The sequence below is a fragment of the Pristis pectinata genome, chromosome 26, assembly GCF_009764475.1.
Source record: "Pristis pectinata isolate sPriPec2 chromosome 26, sPriPec2.1.pri, whole genome shotgun sequence".
NCBI classification, from domain to species: domain Eukaryota; kingdom Metazoa; phylum Chordata; class Chondrichthyes; order Rhinopristiformes; family Pristidae; genus Pristis; species Pristis pectinata.
This window is the reverse complement of record NC_067430.1, coordinates 18,472,117-18,499,721: the sequence shown is the minus strand read 5'-3', so window position 1 is coordinate 18,499,721 and position 27,605 is coordinate 18,472,117. Positions and strand designations below refer to the sequence as shown.

Genomic DNA, 27,605 nt, shown 5'->3' with positions numbered 1-27,605 from the left:
TTCCACAAAAACGGCCAGAAATCTCTATTCATTCGAGGAGTAATATGTGTGCTGAGATCTAGCCTGTTCCCAATGCAGACTCTCCTTAATTAGTTGAAATCGGGAGCCCCGCACCAAAGCATGGTGAGACTGTAATATGATGAACTCCCTTTGTTAAAGTGTCACCATAAATGTTCCCGATAAGCAAAGGCGAAAAGGATCAAAGGAAATAAGCTTCTCAATTTCCTGACTCGGTCTCGTACTTTTCCTTACCTAGCTTTCCTCCTTTAAACAACAGACCCGACAATCCGTCCCGTTTCTTGCCGACAGGAGTTCAGAGGTCAACCAAGCACTTGGAAATAATTGTGTATTAATAACCCCCTCAAAAGGCTTATTCTATGCTTTTCCCTCAGACGACAAACGACTTTATAAATTCGCACTGAGATGACATCCAATTTTATTTTTTTTGTCACGATTCTGTAAGCGGAGTCTGAAACCTAATCTGTTCTGGGGTTGTGACCTAAAGTGTTCCTTTACAAAGCGCTCACAATCGGGGCTGGCATATCTACTCTTATTAAATATTTCTCAAAACACAACATAATCAGCCTTCCCCGATACTCAACAATAGTGGCTGGCAGGCGGCTTTCTAAGGTAGGTTTAGATGTTTTCGCTCATTCCTTGTTTGTTATGACTGAAGTGGGCCTGTGCTTTGGGTTGGGCGCATGTCAGTGCCGGGGTGTTTGGGCTATATTTTCTTTGCTACCTAGAAGACTAGAAGGCCGCACAGTTACAGTGGTAATACTCAGTCCTTAGAAAATGGTTTGCAGTTCCAAGTTTAAATGTGAGGCACAGTCTCTTAATGTATTCATGCGGTGCATTTCATTAAAGCAACCTGTTGATATGTGTGGTATTAAAGTTACTGTATCTGTCAATCATACTAAACCATCTGAATGCCGCGCGAGATATCCGTATTCTCCAGTCTCAAGTGTCCAGCTAACATCCATATAGACCCAGTCCCTTAGTATTGTCCTATGCACCTGGAATGAGATATCGATATGTCCACTACAAAGGTCTCACAGTGAGGATGAATCTGATCTTTGATTCATCTCATTGAGGGAACCCAATTTGTGACGGGTCTTTGACACAGAGTCGCCAGTTGTACCCGCGCCTTGTATCTGGGACGCCTTATCAGTCTCGCCAACTGACATCAAGATCCTAACTGAACTGCACTATCTGAAACGTCGATTCAAATCGATTGATCAGGCACGCTGTACTTTCGGATAAAGTTTGGGATGCAATCGGTACAGTGACTGTGGATTTACCACCTACACGATATTATACAGAAGATACAATGCCAACTTTGTTCCCCCTAATCTTTAAATAAACAGACATCACCTTTAACACCAGAGGATTCTGGGTAAGGGGCATGCTTTTTTTAATTGTTCAACTTAAATTCCGAAGAGTGACTTTTACAATCTGTAATGGATGGAATTTCACCAACGGATTGAAATGCTGGGTCACTTTTTGTTATTATTTCATAAATTTGAGAGAGGATTTAGAGTTTTCCTCCGTCCCAAAGACCTTTCAGCTTTAGGTGCTGGTTCCTATATGTTCTTTAAAATCCTTTCCATGTAAATTGCAATGAAATATAGAAGGGGTAAGAGGGAAAGCCTTGATGGGAAAGGGGAGGTTAATCCTGGTTTAATGCAGTGATGCAGCTATAGGACCGAGCTGTGCTGATTGTGTTATCTCTGCCTAACATTTGTATCTCGCTCAATTCCTGCAGCCAAATAGCTGGGAGAAAGTGGAGATGTATGGACTGCTGATGCCTCGGGAAAATGTGTTATTAATATCTAAATAACGTTGCCATATTTGAGCTAAATCTCTCTCTCTCACTCTTTCCTGGTGTGGGATGAATTCGTTTGAAGTGCAGCCCTATCGCATTCTCTCATCCTCTTTCTTCGTTATGCCTTCTCACTTCTGACACATGAATCGTAGATAGTTAAACTCATGCAAAATATTAAAACATACTCAATTTCCTAACTCAGTCTGGCAAATTATTCTCTCTCCCTTTCTTTCTGTATTCCTTTCTCTGCACTTTTCTACCCTTTTACACCCTTACTTTCAATTACTCTGATTTAAATCGTGTTATTGGTTTCGAGTTCCTTTGCTCTGATGTCTCTCACTTTCGGCCCCCACCATCCAAAAAGGGGATCATTCTCTCTTTCCCTAAGTCCTGGTTCCCCACCTCTCCCGTTTTCCGTCACCTCATCCTCTCCAAATCCGGCCTCTTTCCCTAAATTGTTTCCCCATTCTCTTTTTCCAGTTCGTTGAACTTGAATCACTTTGGTTTACTATCTTAAACTTGCTATCTCTCTCGCCTACTCGCATGTTTATTTATTTAAACCCCGAAGAGTAAAGTATTCCGCGCTAGTATTTGCTTTAGTAATTACTATCTCAGTGATGCGCCTTATTTGTTTTCGCTTTCTCTGACAAGTGTTACTCGTGTGGCTAGTATATCCCTTTCTTTAATTGAATATGCACATTACAATGAGTTGCAGCCCCAGATAATTTGACATTCTTCTATCTGTTCCTGGCCTCTATTATTTCAGCTGATTCCCCCTTGCAATCACAGAAATCCTCCCTGCTTTCTGTCTGATTAGATTCGCAACTTCCAGGTGACCCTCCAGTCTTCAAGTATCGACTGTAGCCTCTCTCTCTTCCCTGCTACAAAGTGCTGGTTAGGTTACAGGATAGACACTCCTATCTTAGCAAGCCAAAAAAAAAACCGCCTCCACGAACCTCCCCCCAAAAATACTCTAGTGGGCGTCTCCTGCATTTTAATCATATCTCTCCTGGTCCAAATTAGATGACACCTTACTGTAAGTAGTGCAATCTGCCTCGGACACGCGGTATCACCCTGCGCAGCCAAATGCAACTGGCTTGTCTAAATGTTTACATGATCTCAAAAGTCACCACCTCCCCACTCCAGGACATACGGCTGTACAGCGAACACATGAACAAATCTTACCAAAAGCAATCATCCAGTCAATGATTCGAAACTTGATTCTCAATTGGAATCCCCAAACGCCCATCTCTGCAGTCCCCACACATTAATTATACTATCAGATTGACCCATTGTTCATTCGTGTTCTGAACATTTCCCAAATCCATTTTTTCCGAGCTACTTTTGGTCAGTTTACGTTAAAAATCTACTTGCTTATCATTTTTATTCAACTTTGGCAATGCCACCCAGTGTAGTTCTCCCGAGTCTATCAATCTATTTCCCATTTATAATTATGTTCATGCCTTCATTGTGTTGCTGTCTCGCAATCGTCACCAACATTTCTACTTGCCCCGTGTCAGACAGATCGCAAACATATTAACAGATATTTCACTGTATAAAAATCATCCAGGGTTATTTCGTTATCAGTTAAATCTGTCTCTATTTAAGACCTTTTTGGAGTCGATAATTGCAGAAATTGTACTTTTGGGAGGGGTGTTGAAGCAAAATTGTTACCCCCACCCCAACACAAACACACACACACACACACACACACACAAACAACTCCCACCACACACCCCTCGGTGAAACCGGTCAGAAGCCCAGTGTCAGTAGATGAACCTTATCTCCAATTCCCATTCATTGTCTTTCAATTATTTTGATTGTAACGATTCCCTTTTCATATGCAGAGTTTCATTTCAACATGTTCCCTTAAACCACATCGTTACAATTTTCAACATTGATTTCCAGCACTGGACGATTTTTTTCAGCACGAGGTTGAAGGAGCATGTGACAAAATGTTAAATATGTCCTAAAATAATATATACATTTATAAAAATTCTCGGACTATAAAAGGGAACTGAAATCTGGCGAATTGGTGCCTGGAGCTACAGAGAGCGAAGCGTTTAAAGATGAAAGTGCGAGAAATAAAAGGGCTCAATTTAATCTGCCTTAAAACCCTTCAACATAACGTTGTGCTTAAAAGTCCCCACAGTAGCTGATTGGGGCTAAATACACTTCTAACCATGGCTAGGAGCTATTACACTCATCGGAAACACAGCCCCTCATTCACACAGCGCCGTTTTCATTACTTTCTTTAATAAGCCTTAACATTATTAAATGTCAGAGAGATGAGAGAGAAAGAACAATCCAGCAAAATCTATGCTTAAAAAAAGGAGAGAGGGCATCAGAGCCTCGGCCCCGAGTTACCGCAGTAAAGACACAAATTAACTTGAGATATGTTTGGGTTTCCTGTCGTTCTGGAAAATATAAATAATTATACAAAACAAATCGCTTAAAGAAACAAGGCTATCCGTTGACACTTTCTAACCAACTTGTACTCTGGCAAGTATTGAAGAGTGAGCATGAAACAAAATGTCTATTAAGTTCCTCTTTTTAAAAGTTGTATGTAGCAATACTCCCAGATTGGAACCAATGGGTATCGATGATTGGGGGAGGGTGGGGTGGGGGTGGGGTGGTGGTCGGAATGTTCTGCGGGCATTAATGTCTACGGCCGTTGATCAACATAGGTCACTGGACGCCCGCGTTTTGATATCTTGAGCATTTCAAACACAACAATCCGTTTAAATCGGTAAATATGAGTAAAAGTATCCCACGAGACAAGTCGTTTAAATTAAGCAAGTATGCTCTTTAAAAAATCATATCAGTCGTCCCATTAAACAATTGAGAAGCTAAAAAGTTTTGCAGATGTTTTTAACACTTCCACTTAAAACTTATTTACAAATATAAACACGATCACGTCACCTAGGCCTCTTAGAGAAACAATCAGTCTTTTCGCTGTTCCCCAGCGGGAACTCGGCTTCTATTTAAAGGCTGATTGTAAAACGGCAGCACGCGGCGCTCTCTTTTTCAAATGTTTCAACATTTTAAAACATGTATTTAAATATTAAGAGTCGGGGTTTAGTCGAGTACCTCTGATAGTTATACAGAGTTAAATAAAATCAAACAGAAGTGTATCCTCCTCTAAAAATCCAAACTAAAACTTAAGGATACATTTAAGAGAATGGAAAGTTTTTAAAAAGTTGAATTTGCCAAATCGGCGACTAATTATTTTTTAACGATAAAAGATTTGAAAATTAAGCAAAAATTAATCTGGACCTACAAGTAAAATATAAATATTATTAGTAAATATTTCACAGTTTATCTAGGCTGGAGATAGATTTATAGAACATTATATTTTTCGTGATGGTTATAATTGTTTAAAAACTCAGTAAAATCGCCTACAAAATTATAACGTTCGGAATGATTTCCAGACTTTGTTCAACTGCGATTTAATTTATATTTATACATTGTTCAGGGGTCGAAGGCCAGCATCGAGGGTTGCGGAGTGCACAAGAAAAGAAAACTCAGATTTTTAAAAAAGCACAACACGATGAAGTTGATACATTTTTAAGAAATATCCGAGAAAAGATTTAATAAAACTTGGTAAAACAATTAAACACCTCACTAACTCGGAACGGGTTTAGAAGAAAACGAAAAAATACCCCCGTTTCCTTTTTATCTGACTGCGATATAGTAAAGGTTTTATTTTAAAATTGATTTAAATGTTTAAACGTTGCATTGAATGGTTGGATTCAGAAGCAGACGGGGGGCAAACTGCACGGAATCTGCTTCCCAAATGAATATTGACTGTTTCTAAATGTTTTTTTTAAATCGTTTTGTACCTTCAGCCAGTTATTCTTTCCCAATATTATTACCAAACTCCTAACAGCGGGGAGGGTTTGCATTATTCATGTGATTCCCTTTCTCCATTATTTCCTCCCTCGCTCTTTTGTCCTGATATTTTTTTCCCCTCTCGCAGATTTTTTGAATGAGAATGTCGGACTCTGTCCGCCTCAGAACAGGCTGCTGTCTTTCTCTTTCTCTCTCCCTCTCTCTTTTCGGCTCTGTTCGCTTTTGTATTTCAGCTTTTAAAACATTTTCAATGGACTCACTGGTCTTTGTGCTCAAGTTCATCTCCAAGTCTGGAAATGAGTCCGTCTTCGAGAAACCCCTTTGTCAAACCCAGTAGAAATGTTTGAACATCTCGTTTGACAGTTTTTTGTCCTTTTTTTTGAAAAAAAGGGCAAATGTTGATTTAAATATTCCCGAGCGCCCCGAGGAATTAAAGGAACAAGCAATCTTTTTTTCCAAAGTTTCACCACGAATAATTTCGAAATGGTACACAAGTCAGCGGACGGGTTTCACTCCGTCAACAGTTAAAGAATAAACCGATTGATTTAACTTATAGGAACTTTGCATGTAACACGTCAAATAATGTAAAGCTGGAAGCGGCGTCAGAACCTTGTGTGAGGGGCGCCATTTACTCCAACAGAGACTACATTTAACTAAAAAAGAACAACCGCATGCATGAAACCAAAGGCAAATAGGCGACTATTTACATAAAAAATCGTGACAATCCATTTATTTCTGATTTCACCAAGAAGCAATAGCATTGCTAAATAAGTGCAAGTTCGTAACTTTTCAGATCTATTTTTTTCACATCGATTCCCTGAACGTTCCAGTTTATTTCCTAACAAAGTGATGGAGTCTGTTTTATTCCACCCCCCCCCCATTGCTTTCTGTCCCTTGCTCATCAGAGCAGAGTAAATGTCCCATCTCCTCGCCTTTCATCAGCCGGTCGCCCCGATCTCCCCTCCTAATTGTTACTGATTGGCAAAGCGGGCAACTGTCAGCCGCGGTTTCAAGGGACCGTTTAAGAAACCTGGAGAACGATCTGTCCACAACACAAATTAATTTAAGCACCAACAATACTTTCCATCAGAGTCTGGGGGTGAATAATTGATGGCTCGTCCTGCCAAAGAGGACTGCAGCATTTTTTGACTTCCTCTACCAATGCGTTCCACACTCGGGGCCATCTCGTGGGATCAGAGTTTCCCATTTTGGACAAATTATTCAACCACATCTACAGAAAGATTTTCGAAACCCAGTAACTGACAAAATGACCAAACAGTTCACAGTTTCACCGAGAGGAGGGAACAGGGAGAGCAACACACCATCTTTTGCTTTACTGCACATTACATGTAAATATATTCCATGAAATATAAGATAAAAACGTGGGGTTGTGCAAGCATTTCCTTCCAGATTCATTATGTGTATCTGAGTCAATCAGGAATAGGCAGGGAAGGGTATTCAGATGAAGCCAACCCTAAGCTAAACCCCCCTAGCCCTGAGGTCTGAGCGCAGGGATGCTGACGGGCGCCAGGTATAGAGCACAGCTCTGCCGTGTAAAGCCTGAAAAGAGTTCCCCATATTTAAATCCAAATGTAGACGCAAAATGCAAAACATTTTATCTTTTACCAAAAAGCCCAAATTCTGTAAAATGCAAAAACAAAAATCAGGGAACTCCCTCAGCAACACCCCATCCCCGCATCTTTCCAGCTTTCACAAGACGAACCCAACTGCACACCAGCGGAGCGAGCAAGCGCCAATGTTACCTTTCTCCCCGAGGATTCCATCAATACTATGTTTAGTCTTTCTGCCCCCTTCTTCCTCTTTCTTCTCCATTTCTTCGTCATCATCTCTCTTTCCAAACTTGGCTCTTAACACCCGACTGATGGAACTCACTTTCAAAAATAAAAGAAAAAAAAATAAAGTGAAGGAAACTTGGAAAATCGGCAATATGTTTCAGGAGTGTGGAATCCCTGATCCGTAAACCTTAAATAACTCATTCAATCTAAGCCGATTCTTTACATGTCTCTTGGCCATTAAAGGCAACAATTTAATAATTTCGGATTTAAACGTCCTTATGTAATTTGATAACATTTAAAATGTTTTATTAAAGTTAGTTGTTGGTATATTCGATCTCTCCCACCGATAATGGCTTTTCCAGATGTTTGTTATAAATTTCTTTAAAAACCAAAAAATAAATTCTGAAAAGTTTGTGCTTATTAGAGGTAAAACTCCGGGTGTGAAAGGGGTGGAATTATTCATAACTGTAATAACCCCTCCCCGTTCCCAAACCCCCTAAACCTGTCAATTTCAAATCATGCCATTGATTGGAATAGCAATCGGGATGGACCTGGAGTGGCGGAGTGATCGGTGAAACCAACAGCTCTAGCCCAGCCACAGGGAAGAAAAATGATCACGAAGAAATGCTGCAAAAATGAAGTTTGTAAACAGACAAGACAATAAAAACAGAATCATTCCCGCCCCATCCACTGTACAGAGCTCTAACGTAGGGCAGTTGGACTCTTCATAAAACCTGCAACTTCAGTTTCTCTGAAATCGACCGCTCAAGTCACTACCGCAGAGGTGCAGCTGGATATTTTTAGAGAGGATTCAAATTGTGCGTGAGAATTTTCGGGGATGTGAACTTTGTAAAGTTGAAGTGAGAATTACTTGAAGCCCAAGGACACTCGGGTTTGAACAACTGCAACTTGTGCCATGGGTGGGTTCTGCTATCCCCTTCTACAACTCTACTTCTCTCACGTGGAGTGCAGAGCTCAGCCATGCAAGTTTGAGTCTGACAGGTGCTTCACTCTACAGCGCCCAGGTAGTTGTAGCCACAAGTTACCCTCACCTGAAGGTACAGTGCTCCTGTCGCAAATCCCGTCTTTGAGCAGCTTGTCCCTGATCTCCCAACTAAACATCCCCGGGTTTTCTCTCTTGTATTCCTCGATCTTTTTCTCTACATCAGGCGTTGCTACCTGCTTTAAGGGGGGAAAGGGACACAGAGGCAGGCACGGGGAAACACAGACGCAGAAAAAAAATCAACTTTAATTTATTTGATGTGAATCACGAAGCAACTAAATCATTACATTTCCATTCTTGGTTAGTAAATTCTCAAAATAAGTGTAAATATCACCGTTGTTTTCCATTCCAATAATTACATCTCTCTAATGAGAATCGGTACATGTCTTATCTAATAGTGGGCGAGAGCAGTTGGGGGGAGTGATTCACAGCCATGTATTTTACTTGCTCAGAACTGCGAATTCCGAATTAAATACAAAGTATTTTATTGATCGCGGTGGCCTCGGTCCTACTGATTTATCGTGATTTCAGGTTTGAACTGAAACTCAGTGTCGAATTCCAATTCAATTCACTCTGATCTCACCGCCGTTCCCTGCCCAGTTTTATTCTGAATGACCCTGTAACTCTGCGTGTCCTCCTGAGGAATGGAAAAGCCATTTCTGCCGGTGTGTCAAACACCACCAGCCGAGACTCTCACTGTTTAAGAGACTCTCAAGTTAATTACCAACTTGATAGAATATCCGCTGTTTAGGGAGATAATAAAACCGCAACAATAATTTTAAGGAAAGTTTATTTCTTGCGAATTTTATACCAAGCTTGTTGTGGTTTAAAGAGAAATGGTTACAGTTCACCAGCGAGCGGGGAATGCACACAGTAACGGGAGAACATGCATGGGTTACTGCAGTGGTAAGTTTTCGGGAGGGTTATTTGTTTTGCGATTTAAAAAAAATCAGCTTCTTATTTTTCTTCTGCTTGTACCATTCAGAGCAGCGACAACCCCCGCCACACCTCTGGCACTGGGTCTGGAGGACTGAGCGAGCAGGAGAAAGTATGCGGGTCATTAGAAAGTGAAACTTCGGAGGGAAGTTGTATTTATGCGGGTTGGGAAATGTGTGACGAGTTATCGGCGCCTGTCTCCGAAATGCATTTATTTCTTGCTCCGCTGGCTCACCAACTGGACCCGTCAGAGAGCCCCCTCGCCCCCGCCATTTTCTCCACTCACCCTGGGCTTGCTGCCTCCAATAGCCCCGGGCCGGATAGAGCCAGTCTCTTGATAGCGGCACAAGATTTTGGAAACGCAGCCGTGAGAGACTCGCAACTGCCTGGAAATAACACAGGGCCGGATACCGTGATGGGCCATTTCCACAATTTTATGTCGAATATGGTTCGGTAGGGGTCTGCCGTTTATAAACACTCCGCCCAGCTGGTTAACTCTCCCCTGACCCAGAGGCGTCGACACTATTTATAAAGAAAGAGAAAAAAAAAGAGAAAATCAAGAGTTAAACATGTTACTAGAAGCATCGACCTATACAGCAGTCAGTAAGTAAAAGCTATCTGGAACCGGACTGATAAAAAGCGCCGAGGTTTAAAACTTCCCAATAGTGATATGCGGCAGAACCCACGTCTGCAATGCCTTTATTTCGCACCAGCAGTTTAATTAGGAGATCTTATTTCCCCTGAAGTCTCCTGGAATCTGCCCCCAAGATTGTGATAATTGTAGAACGGATGAATGCAGCTTTTCAAACAGGTGTGTGTTACTGGCTCCGCTCCAGACTCGGCTGCATGAAGTTCAAGAAATGCCCACATCTTACTTTTGCTTAACAAGTAAACTTAAGAATAAATTGTAATATAGCCTTTCTCCTATTAGGGGAAATGTACAGAGTTAAGCTTCTGTTGAAATTGTCACAAACTCCAGTGGAGCTTAACATTGTTGTAGATACACAGGCTGGAAATGTAATCAGACTAATGCAATTAAACTTCCAACTTTTTAAACAGGACTGAGGATATCCGGCCTTGAAGGATTTAAAAACCTTGCTATAGAACTGAGAATAATTCTAATTTAATACATTCGCTCATTACAAATCAGGGCGACCTCTCTTCATAGAAATGAGTTATTTTCCAGTTAAAGGTTGAGCTGGGCTAACGAAATCGGCTTTAATAAATTCGTTTTCCATGAAAGGTTTGCTTATTAAATGAAGTGTGTTAGTTGTATTTAATGGATAAAAGGCGAGACCGAGTAAAAATACACAGAAGCTGATCGGGAGCTAGCGTTGCCACACCAGCCTACAGATTGGAGCTCTTTATTTCTTAATCTGAATCAGGCATTGCTAATTTGAAGTAATGATGACCAACGCATGCGGTTAGCTAGGGCACGACTCATTCCTCCCAAACATCTCCAAGTGGCTGATTTCTGCACTCGATAGACACTAGAAATTGAAACACTTTCTTCACTCATTATTCCCAGTCATGTTGTGCAAATATTGGTGTAATCCCCCTTATCCCTCTCCTGACTATTCTTCACTTCAGTGTGCTGAATGATGCACTTCACTAAATCCACCAAGCTTGTGTGTTTTACGGCATGCGTGGCTTGTGGGGTTTTACGAATTTCTCCTTAATCACGAAATGTACGAAGCGAGAGAAGTAACTAAATAAATTCCACCCCAAAGCCTACAGCGACTCTGTGTAAGGCTGCACGTGCTCGGAAACATTATAACAAAAACAGAATTAGCAATAAATGCCTGGTGCCAATTAATTCAAGGTACATTAGCGCCTTATGTTAACACAGGTGCATCGCAACGGAGCATTATGCCAGGGGGAAATAAACTAACTTTTCCTCAACACGTTAAGCATGTTACATTTATCTGAAGTTATTTACCCCTAACAGGCATTTAACAAAAAAAGGAATCCACGTTTCTATCCTTCCTGTTTGTACAGACCTCCTGATATATTTTAATTTATTTCACTACATTGAGAAACACGGTTGATCAGGCGAGACCTACCTTCTAAAGGGAATCCGGCCCTGCTGTAGTTCTGACTTGGACTCGGGCGCATCATCCGCGGTACTGTCCCGGTTAGAGACGTCATTCTAGAATCGGTATCGAAACTAATAGTATCGGGGTGGGGGAGGGAGGGAGTGGGCAAAGGGAGAGATTTGCAAAAAAATAATAATGAGCGAATCACAAAGTCCGGCAGACGGGGTGAACGGAGCAGCTCCCTCCCCGTGCACTGCAGCTGTAGTCGCTGGGTCCGCCGCAACTGCCTCCGCCGACCAGCCTCGCCTCGCTCTGATCTTCCGGGGGGAAAAAAGTTTCTTAGGAAAGTGAAATGAGGGGTAGAAAACTGATGGAGGAGTTGAGGGGAGCAGTAGTTCTGATGTAGAAATCCCCTTTCTTGTAGGCTGCTAATTCCAAACCCACACCCCCCTTTTTTAATGCCCTTTTGTAGAGAGTTTTGAAACTGTTAAAAGTCTCCAGGAAGCTGTGAGATGTTCAGGCGCCCAAGTTCGGCGCAGTGTGGAGGAGGAGAAGAGTTTAGACTCTGATAGGCTCGGGCGGATTCTTTTATTCACGAGGAGGGAGCGAACACACTGACAAGTGAATGCGCCAATGACGGGGGGAGTCTCCGGGCCGATCACACTCTTTCGCTGCCTCGTTATCAATCAAACAGATGTTTTATTAAACCAAAATTATATAAAAATGATACACCAACCACCAGTCAGAAATCGGCGCTAAAAGATATTTTACTAGATAGAAATACCTCTCCCTGTCTTCTCACTGGCGAGAACCACAGCATCATTAACCAAACTTTAGATGGTGGGATATTTGAGACTCGGTCCAACAGCTAAATACTTGATTTAACTCTCCAGCACTCAAATGGACAAACGTCGATTCAAAAGTAAAATGTCCAGTGTCCACAGCTCTGGTCTGGCTGGCTGACTCTGAACAAATCGTGTGTACAGACACCATTAATGGCAGATCCTGATTCCCCCCTTAAGCATTAATTCTCTTTAGTGCTGTGGATGCAACGGCAGGAGACGAGCAAATGTCAATATCCCTCAGACTTCGAGAAGGTTACACAGAACTAACACACCTTGGAACTACATTCAAAGGTGTAAAGCAAAGGTGGATGTGTTAATGGTAACAATAAGCGGACGTGCCTTAGGCCTGAGTCTGTTACACCCGCCCTTTCTTCCATCTCCCCAACAGTATCCCCTGGAACTGTGCTCTCCTGGGTTAGGTCATTTTACTTTTACAGTTAACATTTTTTTCCAAACACATTTCAAAATTAATCCGACCGCACCACCGGAGTCTATCCCCCCGAACAGCTCCGTGCGTTTAATTATTGTTGGTTAACGACTTGGTAACATTTCCTAATCCACACCGGGGAAACGGGAAGAGAGAAAAGAGATTTCATTCTGTTTAAATCAGCTGTTTATGCTGAGATCCTGATGGCGAGGGGCCGAGGATTTGCCCTGCCTTCTCCCCAGTTTACAGAGAGCAGAAGGTGAATGTTTTCAAGGCTTGAACCTTTTTGATGGATTTGAAAATGAACCCCCTTTTTCGGAAAAATCCGTGACGTTATCTCCTTCCCAAACACACATGATTAAAAAACACAGCGGTGTCTCTGAGATGCATATAACACCCACACCCACGCATATTCCCACTCAGTCAATGTCCGTAATCATCTCCCCATGCACCCACACAGGCACATAGACCCACAAACACAAACTCCCTTACATGCCCACACACACATTCTCTTAAACATACACACAAACTCCCATTTCCATGCACAGACAAGCAAACACTCCCAACGGATACAGGCATAAACCCGCACATACACACATGCACACACACATATGTAATACAGACACAGACCTGTAGACACTTTTTACATACGCATACATCCACACAGATTTCGAAATACATACACACATCTATATATACCCACACACAACCAAGTACATACGCATACTCACACCTATACACACACCCAAAATACACCTACACTGAATATATACACAAACATTAAACGCACACATATACCCTCACACACACACCTCACACCCATACTCACCCTTACACATACACCCACACATGCTCCTGCGCACTGACGGCACACGCATATGCATTCAAATTTACACAATTTGTACACACACACCCACCAATCTTTTCCACGCAAACACCACGCACACAAACAGAACCTTCTTGTGAGAATCACCAAAATGAGTCACAAAAGTTTCTGATTTAATTTCCCCTCGATGGCTGATCTCCCGAGCATGTTAATTGTTCTAATGTAATACAACACTGATCACTGGTGCCAGGAACCAATCGATCATCCCTTTATTAAATGTGTTCTGTTATGGCTACTTTACCAAATGTCACTGATGTTAATTATAATAAGAAGAATTTTTTAAAGTTGCGCTTTGCTTCACACACCATCCCTTAATCTTCATTTAATTCGTATTCACCTCGGCTAATAATTCGCCTGCCAAGTAATAACAACACGTGTATTCCATAAATAACTTCCTAAATGAAAATTGGGAACAAAGAGGTGTCTCGCTGTGTGCCAGGTACCCAGTCCAGAGGTGAAACCCCTTCAACCCACACAACAATTAATTCCAAACCACCTTTGTTTTTATTGGAAATGTTGCAAAAATTTGCGCCCATGCAGCCGACTTCGAAGTGCATTTAAAACAAAATTCTCCACTGGATCAGAGCCTTACATTGATTCTGCTCCGTTATAACTAATCGGTGCGATATTCACCCCGAGACTACAACCATTTGACTGAAGGTCTACTGCTCACTGCAGTGTGTTAGACGCCGTACAGGGATTGACATGTCGTTTCAGTTATTCTTAACCCGTAGCTTCACCACTAAGACTTCTCTTGCTAACTTTATTCCCGCCTCCAACTCTTGCATTAATTAACCCCAAATCAGCCGCAATCCCAAACCTAAAACCAATACAATTTTCCCCAAAACTAACCCGAATCTCTTTTGTAAACGGACTCTAAATCTAATTTTAAGAGTGTCTGCGAACCGAACTCATGTTTTACATCCCTGCCTTCGACCTGAAAAAATACTTGCTCAGAGTCCCGTCCACCATCTGTGAACGAATTGTTTCATCGCGCAAAATTTGGACCCAGGAAAGCGGAGGGTGAAACGGGCACTGCTTGCTTCGAACAAGGAAATGTTCTCCCTTCACTCGTCTCCAAATCCTTATGTCTCTGCTCCGACTTTTCTTTCTTCCTCATCTCAATATTCATACACAGAAAGAAGCAGCGAGTTGGAAAAGAAGGAAGAACAGGGAAATGAAAAGGGAATATCAACCCGGTTATCAATAATATGACTTTCTATTGTGTAGTTCTCCTTTAAAAATACCCAGTACTGCTTATCCCAGGACAAGGTTTATCCCAGGACAAGGCTTATCCCTATTGATCTGTTATTTCATTGTCACTAAGCAGTTCAGTCGCTCTCTAATTTTATGAGTCTCCAACATACAATACTATTCGTTCTAAGTATTCAGTTATATTCGAGCAATATCTAGGTATATTGTCCTTAATAATAATTTATAGTATCTAGTTATCTGCAGCCAAATAGAGTTATCACAGTTCCCAATATCTAGTTATCAATCAAAAATTTCTAACTACATCTAGCCCTAAACCTGAATATATTGGTCTCAAACATCCAGCTAAAATCATGTCTCCAATATCCAGTCACCCTATTTTCAAAAATTGTTATACTAGTCCCAGGTATTTGGTTATTTTAGTCATTTTTCTCCAGATAACTCAGACCCCAAGACCTAGTTATTGCTATTCCCAGTTTTGAGTTTTGTGGGTTTCTAATGTCCCATGTTAGTCCATAATATTAAGTCATTTCAGCCTATATTAATCAATCAGCCTTCAATAGTCCAATACTAGTTGTGAATGTCCAATAAATACAGGTCTTGTCAGCAATGTTCACATCCTGCAAATGGATAAAAATAATAGCCAGTTAAATCTGTTCCCTGTAACCAGATATAAAAGCATGAACAGCAGCAGTACATAATATTTAATATATTAGTCAGCAATCAACTGCCCATAATGGATTGAATTTATTCAAAAGATGCAGTTATTACCCATGTTAGTTACATATTTCTAGTATTGAACTAGTTTGTAATATATAGTCTTATCAGTCTCAATATCAGTTACATTATTCCCAACCAACACTTAATATTTGTCTGTAATGCCCAAAATTTCACTTTTCAATGATTACTAATATCAGTGACAAAACCCAGTTATACTAGTTCCAAATGTTTATGTATATTAACTTTCAATAGCCTGTTCAGTCTTCAAGATCCAGTTATATCAGTCCCCAGTATTCAATTATATCAGATGCAATATTTATTCATATTCATATTTTGTATTCTGTGTTTTATTTTCTGGTATTCTATTATGTTGGCCTGAAAGACACAATTAAATACATATCAGCTGAATTATTATATTAATACCAGTTATTTATCATCTTCCCAGTATATATTAGTTTTTAGTCTTCAGGCATATTCTGATGAAGGGGTTTCTGACCTGAAACATTAATTCTGTTTCTCCTTCCACAGATGTCACCAGACCTGCTGAGTTTTCCAAGCAGTTTCTGCTTTTGTTTCAAATTTTTAGTTTCTGCACTTCTTAAGATTTATGTATCCAATATTTTGTTAAATTGCTTGTTAACATTTGCTTGCATCAATTGTCCAAAATCCACATATATTAGCACAATATCTGGCTTATCAAACTTGTAAAATTTGTTAATCCTCACTATCTGGTTATATTATCACCAATGTTCAATTCCAACAGTCTCAATGTTCAGTAATATAAAATCTCAATATTCAGTCATATTCATCCTTGATATTTATTTTATCCACTCAATGTAACCTCCTCAATCTGAAGCTACAGAGATGTCCTGGAATCCCTTGAACTCCAACTGTTATACCATCAGGATTGGTATGCCTTGCCATTTTTTCTGGCACCACCCATCTGTGGTTGCAGGGAGACAGAGAGAAAATCCCTGGTTGTTTCCTTAGGTGGTTGTGCAGGCTCCACACGATCTTCTGGTGCCTGTAATCTTGGCAACAGGTGAATGACAGAGTGGGAGCTGGCCACAAATCTAAAGCTGCCTTTATTTCACAAAACAGCAAAACCCAGACTTTGGTTTCAACATAGTTAATAAACCAAGGATCAAAGAGGACATTTCACTGTGATCTAAAATATGTAAAGGTATTTAAACTCATTAAAACTTCAATCGGAGTGCACAGGTGCAGCTGGGAGGAGAGATGCATCTTGAAAGTGTGAATGGTTTGTTAAGCATCAATGGGAGGGTATCAGGATGTGGGGGTGGGGTGAACAGAGGAACATAAGAGTATACAAGAGAATAGGAGCAGGATTAGGCCATTCAGCTCCTCAAGCTTGCCCCACCATTCATGTTGATCATGATTTATCTGCCCCAGGCTTCATTTCTTCTTCTGTGCCAGTTACACATTGCCCTCGATTCTCTGATCTCTCAAAAATTTATTTACTTTCTCTTTAGATCCAATGATTGAGTCTCCACAACCCTCCATTCTTTAGGTAGAGAATTCAACAGGTTCTTCATTCTCTGTGAAAATAAGTTCCTACACACCTCAGTTTTAAATGACTGCTCCCTAACCTTGTAAGTGTGTTGCACATTTAAGAGTCTCCCACTAGTGGAAACATTTTGACATCTACCTTGTCCCGTCCCCTCATGATCTTATATGTCTCAACAAGATCATCCCTTACTCTTCCAAACCAAAGAATATAGATCTAATTTCTTTAGTCGCTGATGATAGGACAAACCTTTCATCCTAGGAATAAATATGGTGGTGAGCACAGGGGGTGGGAAGGAGGTTGCAGTGGGTAAGTGGAAAAATCTCCCAAATTATTTCTCTTCCAATCAGGGTGTAGTATAATATCACATGGGAAAGGAGAAGTGGGAAGGAGGAAGAAAACAGAAGAAGGGACATAAAAAGTGGGTAAGGTGTAGCGAGAAAGTGGTTAGAGAACGTCAGAAGGTGGGATAGAGCGAATATGTGAAGGGGAGAAATTATATAGGAAAGGGAATGCTTGCTGACACAGTATAAAGGGAGCTTTACTCTGGAACCAAGTGATATTGTACCTTTCTTATTTGATGGGAAAATAAAGGTTTTAATTCTGCAGCTCATAAAGAAAGCAAAGAAACTTCGGTGAATTTCATGGCAAAACTTTGTGATGAACAGTAAGTTATTAGGAAAGTCAAAGAGAATTCTTTAACTCACGTTCCTGATGAAGTGAACTGTTTTGGAGATAACGGAGAGTCCACCCAGCAGCATAAGAGTGGGGACTGAACCTCACAAAGAAATGCTGCTTCTCTTAGAGTTGAGTTTTGTAGAGTAGTGGTTAATTTACTAGACTAGCTACTAGAATTCTGGACTATTAATCCAGAGACACAACTCCTAATGCCATTGTGGCAGCTGGAGAATTTAAATTTAAGCAATTAATTAATCTGTTCTTTTTTTAAAAAAGCCAGTTTCAGTATCTGTAACCTTGAAACAACTGGATTGTTGAAGAAAAGTCCATCTGTTTCATTAATGTCCTTTAAGGAAGAAAATCTGCTGTCTGAACTCAGTCTGTCCTGGACTCTTAACCGGCCTCCTCAGTTCTGGGCTGGCGTGATTAGGGGTAGACCATAAATGTCATAATTGTGAATGATGTTGCATCCCGTGAACGTATATAAAAAATAGCCTCCCTTAAGGGAAAGAGTTTCTTTCAAAACTTTTATAAAGCAGTCTATTTGATGATCAATGAGGCATGACTATTAAAGAGACACTATTATGAAAAAAACTCTGGCAAATCTTTTCCCTTTTTCCAATAGACATCCCAATGAATCATTCCATGAATTGTGAGAGATAGAAGTAATCCGAGGCTCGTCCAGTACAGTTTAGGCAATGAAAAATAGTTTCCTGAGTGTTATAATGATTATTGTAGCAGCTGTGTGCTGATTCACTCTCCTAATTGTAAGGCTTAGTGAGTTGGCATTTACCTGCTTAACTGTCAACAAGCCGAGGAATTTCATGCATTTGTGGACAAACAGAAGTCCAGAACTGACTTGGCAGGAGTGGATGCTGAATCCACCAGGGAACTTCACTGCTGGACTCTCCATCAAGTACTGTGGCAAAGCTGAACCCAGCTCAGATTCAACAGCATTGACATTGGTTGGACTGTCGCAGTGGGGACTGAAGAGTTGTAATGAAGAAAGTCAAGGGGTAGGTATTCCATTTCTTCCAATTGTTTCAGCTTAGATTAATGTTTTTAATTATTTTTGTCTTTAGCTAATCTTAATTTTTTGTAATTTCAAAAATCTAATTAAATATTTAAAATATTTTGATAATAAAAATATTAAAAATAGAGGGATATGTGGGGGGAAGGGGTTAGATAGTTTTTAGGCAAGGTTTAAAGGTCGGCACAACATTGTGGGCCGAAGGGCCTGTATTGTGCTGTACTTCCTATGATTATATGATTCTATGATTCCATATTTAATTTCAAGTTTTTAGACAGTTCTGAATGTCAGTCATTTAGAAACATCTGACACTCATAGTTTTGACAGAAAAGCTGAAATGTGGCTTTGCCAGCAGTCAAAGCTTGCAGAGATGTTTTGGAGGCTGTTCTTCTTCAGTGCAATGTTTGGCAGTCCCACCGTCACTTAGGAGGTGCTGCTGGACTCTGGGATGTTTTAGGCCAACAGAAGAGACCCTTCATATCTCAACCAGGGAAGTTTAGGAGTTGGTGACTACAGGCTATGGTTGCGGGCAGCAGGCCTATGTCCCCAGGATCCAGTCCATTATAAACTGTGAATTGTTTGTTTAGAAGAAAAGGCATCAAACTAAATGATCAGGGTTTCTTCTTCTATCATAGCCCCTCATGCAGTGCACAGGGTAACTCACTACTCATTGTGAGGTAGGAGCTGAGAGGAGTGTGGGAACAAAATTATCATTCACAAACAAGTTGACAGTGAAACATCAGATTTAGCAAGATTCCTCAGCCAGGCTGATCCCCGAAGGAAAGCTGGACCTGACTGGAATATTGTAGGAATTTTGCATAATTATCCAGTGTCTAGATGATACCAAGCCTTGGGTATATCTACATGTAACACTTTCGAGAAGCAAATCACAAGGGCATTAAAATATTGGGCATTTCTTTTCTCTTTTTATTATTTAGAATGTATCAGAGGGTTTTGGATTGCATGGGACAGTGGGAATTGAGAGTCATGTGATGAGGCTCCGGAAAGGCATCCTACCAGAGTTAGTAAGCCTAACGAAGTTTGGCAATTTCCCTTTCTGTGTCAGCATGGGACACAGGGACAGGCAGTCACTCAATTTCGTATCAACATAAAGAAAGAACATTCATTTATAGGGGTGGAATATTCCTACCCCTCCAGTCCCCATTCCTACCCCACCCGGAGGCCAGCTGAAATAGCCCCTGGACTGGTTGCAATCACCTGCAGAGCTTGAAGGGAAAATTTTAAGAGTTTACTGGGTTCTGTGGCTGCAGAGGGTTGGGAGCATGTTTAGTTTGGTTTGTTTGACGCTCATGATCTGGAACTGGCTCAATGGACAAATTCTCAACTCCTTTTCCATCTGTTCCACACATTCTCTTTTCCTTTTTTGACCTCAGGAAGATGATAGCACCTCTCTGATCCACTGGCTTGGAGCTAGTTATCCAGGAATGAGAAATCTCTGTGCGTGGCCATCAGGTGATTACAGATCAGGCTTGGTTGTGATGCCCCAAGAGGTGAAGATCACCGGTCCAAGCTCTCACATGAAGAATGGCCGTGGGGCAAAGTGGTCTACTGCAGCAACATGTGACCATCAGTCAGCCCAGACATTGCTGGTCTCAGGCCATTCAACTCTAGAGGGCATCACTGGCTAACCTGATGTTGACACTCATGCCACATCTTTGCGTGTACCTTCTAGTGGACAGAACTGACCAATGTATCTCTAGCTGAGGACCACTGAGGAGAATTGTATCATTTTCTTCAACTGGGATCAGCTGATTCAGCGGAGGATACCTTATGCACGTGACTCCACTCTTACTCTCCAAACCCTTTTTATTCTCACATATACAAATCATTCTACTGTCAGTGAGAGGTATGAGATGTCTGAGTCTTGTGTGTTTGGTGGTGGGGGGGAGGGGGGAGGGGAGGATGTGACACAATGTTACTGAGGAACAGTGCAAAGCTGAACTTGAAGAACACGTTTGGACAATGAGGTAATTAAATGGGAATTAATCTTTCATTCTTCTTTCTATTGAACTTCAGTCTGATATATAATTTATGTAGATTTTTAATAATTGGCTAGGATTACATTAGCTCAATCATTTATAAAGCTGTGTGAGGATACGAGAACTGAGGTTATACATATCAGGAAAGAATGAATAGGCTGGAGTTCTTTTCTCTGCAGGAGGATGAGGGCTGACCTGATAGAAGCCTTTCAGATTATGGTAGGGTTTCAATAGGACAGACCTACAAAGGATGTTTCCCTGAGTATGGAAATCTGAAATAACAAGCTATGATTATGACAGTCACTGCTAAATCTAATGAAGAAATCAGGAGGAACTACTTTTCCCATTTCACCTGAGAGCGATGAGAATATTGAACTCACTGATGCATGGAATGGCTAAGGTAAATTTCAGAGATATATTTTAGGAGGAGCCACATAAGTACATGACAGAAAAAGGAATAGATATTATACAATTACGGTTAGAGGAAATAGGGTGAGAGGAGGCCACAATGAAGCCTAAACACTGTGGAAAATAGTAGGGCCAAATGCCACTTTCTATACCATAAAGTAAATGTAACTCTATGTATGCTCGGACAGCCCAGGAAGTTTTTGTATGCAGGTGAGTGTGGCCTCCTATAGCCTGCAAGCCAGATAAAAATGAGGAAGCAATTTGACACATACCGTTTGACTGCTCATTGTGTATCAAGGATTTCACTCTATTTGTTAACTTGGTCAGGTCCAAGTCTTGCTCAGTAATTGACATAAGTAGATCTTTCACCATTTAATTGAATTTCTCATCATGAATCGATATCTTAGCTTTGGTCATTTCTGTCAAAGCTAAAGATCATCTCTGTTTCTTAGTCTTCTTTAAATGTCCATAAAACATAGGAGCAGAATTAGGCCATTTGGCCCATTGAGTCTGCTCTGCCATTTGATCACGGCTGATTTATTTTTCCCTCTCAACCCCATTCTCCTGCCTTCTCCCCGTAACCTCTGATGCCCTTACTAATGAAGAACCTATCAACCTCCGCTTTAAATATACCCAAGGACTTGACCTCCACAGCTGTGAATTCCACAGATTCACCACCCTCTGGTGAAAGAAATTCCTCCTCCTCTCTGTTCTAAGGGGACATCCTTCTATTCTGAGGCTGTGCCCTCTGGTCCCAGATTCGCTCCCACTACTGGAAACATCCTCTCCACATCCAGTCTATCCAGGCCTTTCAATGTACGGGAGGTTTCAATGAGATCCCCCCTCAACCTTCTAAACTCCAGTGAGTACAGGCCCAGAACCATCAAACGGTCCTCATATGTTAACCCTTTCATTCCCGGGATCATTCTTGTAAACGTCCTCTGGACCCTCTCCAACGCCAGCACATCCTTCCTTAGATATGGGGCCCAAAACTGCTCACAATACTCCAAATGTGGTCTGACCAATGCCTTATAATGCCTCAGCATCACATCCTTGCTTTAATATTCCAGTCCTCTTGAAATGAATGCTAACATTGCATTTGCTTTCCTTACTACTGACTCAACCTGCAAGTAAACCTTCAGGGAATCCTGCACTAGGACTCCCAAGTCCTTTACACCTCCAATTTCTGAATTTTCTCCCTGTTTAGAAAATAGTCTATGCCTTTATTCCTTCTACTAAAGTGCATGACCGTACACTTCCCTACGCTGCATTCCATCTGCCACTTCTTTGTCCATTCTCCCAACCTGTCCAAGTCCTTCTGCAGACTCTCTGCTTCCTCAACACTACCTGCCCCTCCTCCTATCTTTGTATCATCCACAAACTTGGCCACAAAGCCCTCAATTCCATCATCCAGATCATTAACATATCATGTGAGAAGTAGCGGACCCAACACTGACACCTGTGGAACACCACTAGCCACCGGTAGCCAACCAGAAAAGACCCCCTTTATTCCTACTCTTTGCCTTCTGCCAGTTAACCAATCTTCTATCAATGCTAGTACCTTTCCTGTAATACCATGAGCTCCCAACTTGTTTAGCAGCTTCATGTGCGGCACCTTGTCAAAGGCCTTCTGAAAATCCAAGTAAACAACATCCATTAACTGTCCTTTGTCTATCCTGCCTGTTACTTCCTCAAGGAATTCCAAAAGATTTGTCAGGCAAGATCTCCCCTTAAGGAAACCATGCTGACTTCGGCCTATTTTATCATGAGTTTCCAAGTACCCCGAAACCTCATCCTTAATAATGGACTCTAATATCTTACCAACTACTGAAGTCAGGCTAATGAAACATTGATTTACACATTTTGCCTTCACAGGTGCTGCTTGACCTGTTGAGTTCTTTCAGCATTCTGTTTTTCTTAATTTCCTGTGTCTTGCCTCCCTCCCTTCTTAAAGAGCGGAATGACTTTTGCAATTTTCCAGTCCTCCGGAATCATTCCTGACTCTAGTAATTTTTGAAAGATCACTACTAATACCTCCACAATCTCTTCAGCTACCTCTTTCAAAACCCTGGGATGTAGTCCATCTGGTCCAGGTGACTTATCCACCTTCAGACCTTTCAGCTTCCCAAGCACCTTCTCTTTAGTAAGGCGACTGCACTCACTTCTGCCCCCCAACTCTCTCAAATTTCTGGCACATTGCTGGTGTCTTCCACAGTGAAGACTGACACAAAATACTTGTTCAGTTCATCCGCCATTTCTTTGTTCCCCATTACTATCTCTGCAGCGATATTTTCCAGTGGTCCGATGTCCACTCATGCCTCCCTTTTACTCTTTATATATCTGAAAAACTTTTGGTATCCTCTCTTATATTATTGGCTAGTTTACCTTAGCTGTCAAACTATTAATACAGGGACTCCTTTCATGGCTACTTCTCTAACCTCCAATTTGGTAAATTTATTTTCTCCTTTGCAAAGGTCTCTTACAGTCAAACCATATTATCAATTCATCCTCAGAATGTTGGTTTTGCAGAAGTGCAAACATTCATTGCCCATTCCCAACTGTCCTGGCCAAGATAGTGACGAATTGCCTCTGCAATCTATGTGCTGAAGACAATTCCACATTGCTTCTGAGCAAGGTCTTCCAAGATGTTCACCCAGCACTAATGATGAAAAACTAGTATAGTTCCAAGTCAGAATGGATTGTGGAGATGATTTTGGAGTGGCTTTCCCAAGTACCTGTTGTCCTTATTCTTGGAGAGTGTAGCTATGGGAAGTATATCCAAAGATACATGGGTGAGTTCCTGCAGTGCATCTTGTGCATAAAATGTACTGTAGCCATGGTGTGCCTGTGGAAGGAATTAATATTAAAGTGTGGATGGAATGCCAGTCAAGCAGACTGTCCTTGATGGTGTTGTGCCCCCTGAGTGTTATAGGAGCTGCATTCATCCAAGCAATTGTCATGTATTGTGGCGTCCTGCTAACCTAAGCCTCACAGATGATGGAAGTGCTTTGAGGGGATAGGAGATATCACTCACATCAGGATTCCCAGTCTTTGACCTCCTCTTATGGCTGCTGTATTTATAATGGCTGGTGCAGTCGAACCCGGGTTCAGGGAAACCCAGAGCAATGTGCTCAGTTTTGCAAATGGATGAAGAAGCAGCACATTATAAATCCAAGTTAACTGGCGACAGTAAGTTATGAGGTAGAGTAAATTATGTGGTTTGGAGTAGTTAACAAAGGGACCAAAGTAAGCTTAGAGACTGGGCAAAATTAAGGGAGTGGGAGTCAATGTTGGGATCTAAGAATGACAAACTGTATTATTTTCTTAATGGTGAGACATGAGTAACTGCAGAGGAGCTTAGGGATTTGGGTGTTGAGGCACAGAGGTCACTTATAAAGCACACACGAAGTTATGACAGAAGAATGGGATGTGGGACTTTATCTCAAAGCTGCATGTATCAGGACACAAGATAAGTATATAGACCTTGGAGTGTGTGTAACACAGATGTAGACAATGACACAGAGTTTAATGGGTTAAATTAGGTCCAATTGCATAACATTGGTTCCCTTTGGATTAGAATTGAGGTGCTTAACATGATAATAAATCTGAGCATTAGAGCCAGGTTGTTTGGGAGTGAAATCAGGAAATGCTTGCTTACACAAAGCACGATGGAAGGTTGGAGCTTTCTCAGCAAAACACCTGCAGATGTTGGGAGACAACTGAAACTTTGCAGATTGAATTTAATAGATTTCTGAAAACAACAATCCATAGATGCTGCAAATCTGAAATAGAAACAGCAGGGATAAGAAACAGGATTAGTAATTAGTGGTCAAAGACACATCAGGACCTCTCACATTAGCTCTATTTCTCATTCCACTGATGATCCCTCTGCACTGATTGATTTTTGTTGGCCATGTGCTGTGGGATATGGACCTGGGGCAGGTAATTCATTCCAAGGTATGTAATGGCCGTGATCTAACAGAATGCAGAACAGGTTCGAGGAGCTGAAAGGCCTATTCAGTTTAATCTAATTACAGTAGTAATTACAATGTATTACACTAGTGACTACACTTGAAAAATACTTGTTAGACTGTAAAGCACTTAGGAAGTCTGCAGACTGTGATAGAACATAGAACCATACAGCACATGTTTTGCATTTAACTGAACCTTGGCAGAATTTGGCAACATTTCAGTACAAAATCATGAAATTAACAAAGGATGGCTCTGAATGTGAAGAACAAATGCTCGAAAAGTAGTTCCTAATGTTAAGTGTGCTCAGCTATGTGAAGGAGTAGTGAATGTATGTGGGTTGAGGGTAGAATTAGTTGGGATGGAACAGCACTGACTGCAGGTTGCAGGTGTGATTGGCAGGTGGCGCTGTGGACCTAGTGTGATCCAGTAAACAGAAAACCTACAGGGGAGGGGGTCCTGGTCCTGTTTCAGGGGAATCTGAGACCTATAAACTAATTCTACTTTCACTCACATTCCCTAAAATAAGGTTTTCCTTGTTTTCCTGATTCCTTCTGCATCCCCACAAATCACATCCCCCAATTTCCTTCCATCTCCGTCCCAACTATCAATCCCCACTTCCGCACCCTCAGCCCCAACCCATACCACACCACCACCTTCCTCTGCCCCCACCACTCCTGCCTCTTAAGAAAAGTAACTTCTAGGGTAAGGGGGAGTCTGGAGATTTGATAAAATTGTAAGGATGGAATAGGACGTTGAGGAGCAAATAAAAAGGCTGCAACTTAAACATTCAAGATCTTCACAAAGCCCATAAACACATAAATAGCATCTCATTACAGAAGCAATTTATGGAAGTGCTTCCAAGAGGGAAAAATGTACACAGGTTTGTGCAAGAGAGCTTTTTTTTGTGCATGTTTGTCTTTGTGATATGTAATTATTGAAGTTTGCAGAATATGGGGCGGTTATTTAGTTTATGTGCTTGAGAGCCACTTTGCTGAAGCAGTCTAATACTAATTCAAATACTCTACTCTTTCCCCACAATGATGCACCCTTCTCTGTTTAAAATATTGACCTAATTTTCCCTTAATAGATGTAATAGCATCTGATTCTGCCATTCCCTGTGGCAACAATTCACTGTCTAAAGCAACTTCTTCTAAACGCTATCTTCATTCTGTCACCAAATCCCCAGCCAGATGAAATAATCCTTTTCTATTCACCCTCACTAAACTCTCCATAACGTTCCACATGTCAGTCAGACCTCTCAACTTTCCTAGCTACAGTGTACTTTCCCATCCCCCGGGATCATCTGTGGCTTTAATTTTCCCTCTAATATTAAGATCCCCAAACCCCAGTCTCTTTATTGAGGCCCATGCAATGTTGTAGATAAATTTATTGCTGCTCTTTATTTTATAATCTATATCCCTATTTACAAAACGTTATAGTTCACTATAGTAATAGGTTCAGTGGTTGTGCCTCAGATAAAGCTCTGGGTGGGGAGAACTGTAATGCCAAACAACGAGAGAGGTAAACAACAGCTTCTATCATGCCCAGCAGGAGGTGATGAGAAGCTGTCAGTTCTGGCAGTCTGTCAACATTTGGTGTGGCCTCTTCCAGTCCCCAACAATGACCTAACTCACCATGTTGGCCAGGGTGCAGCCCAGAGACCAACTTCCCATCCCTTCACAGATGCTGCTTGATCTGTTGAGTTCTTTCGGCATTCTGTTTTTCTTAATGGGCTACAGTATTATAAGTAAAAGATTAAGGTGCTTAACAAAATATGCTATAACAACGTAGAGTAGAATAGTGGTAGGAATTTAAGATTTAAGATATTGAAGATATTTACTTATTAGTCACACGTACATCGAAACGCAGTGAAATACATCTTTTTGTGTTATTGAGAATGTGCGGGGGGCAGCCCGCAAGTGTCACCACTCTTCCGGTGCCAAATTTTAGAACAGTGTAGCACAGAAAAATCAGCAGGAACTGATCAGCAGCAAATGCAGGGCTTCGACCTGAAACATTGACAACCCTTTTCCCTCCACAGGTGCTGCTCAGCCTGCTGAGTCCCTCAGCAGATTGTTCTAGATTCCAGCATCTGCAGTCTCTTGTGTCTCCTTTACAGGGTGATCCTGTCGGTCCACTTCTGCTTTATCCCCAGAGCTGTGCAAATTATTTCCCTTCCTATCTAATTATCTTCTGGAAATAAATTCCAGCTCACAATCCCTCTTTGTATGAAATTATTTCTTCATAACCCACTGTAGCTTTTGTCCATCACTTTGAATCTGTCTTCCCTAGTCCTTGAGAGATAATTATATATCCGATCCTACCCAAACCCTTGAATCCAATCTCCTGTCAACTTTTTTGTTATTATAAAAACAACCCTGTTTTTTCTTGTATAACCCTGTCACTGAAAATTTTCACCCCTGCAGTCAATCAAGTGAATCTCTTAACACC

The 27,605-nt window shown here is 41.2% G+C and overlaps 1 protein-coding gene across 3 annotated transcripts in view; it reads right to left on the bottom strand.

The window, feature by feature from the left end:
• Positions 1 to 11,964, bottom strand: part of LOC127583320 (paired box protein Pax-7) — a 121,791-nt gene extending 109,827 nt beyond the window's left edge. For 2 of the 3 annotated variants that reach the window (XM_052039179.1, XM_052039180.1), the window contains exons 1-4: positions 11,476 to 11,964; positions 9,699 to 9,934; positions 8,526 to 8,655; positions 7,441 to 7,569 (exon numbers count right to left, since the gene is read on the bottom strand). In XM_052039179.1, coding sequence (XP_051895139.1) covers positions 7,441 to 7,569; positions 8,526 to 8,655; positions 9,699 to 9,934; positions 11,476 to 11,560 — 580 coding nt within the window. In that variant the 5' untranslated portion in view covers positions 11,561 to 11,964. The remainder of the gene's footprint in view (positions 1 to 7,440; positions 7,570 to 8,525; positions 8,656 to 9,698; positions 9,935 to 11,475) is intronic. The other variant, XM_052039181.1, reaches the window with a different exon arrangement.
• Between the last annotated feature and the right edge of the window lie 15,641 nt (positions 11,965 to 27,605).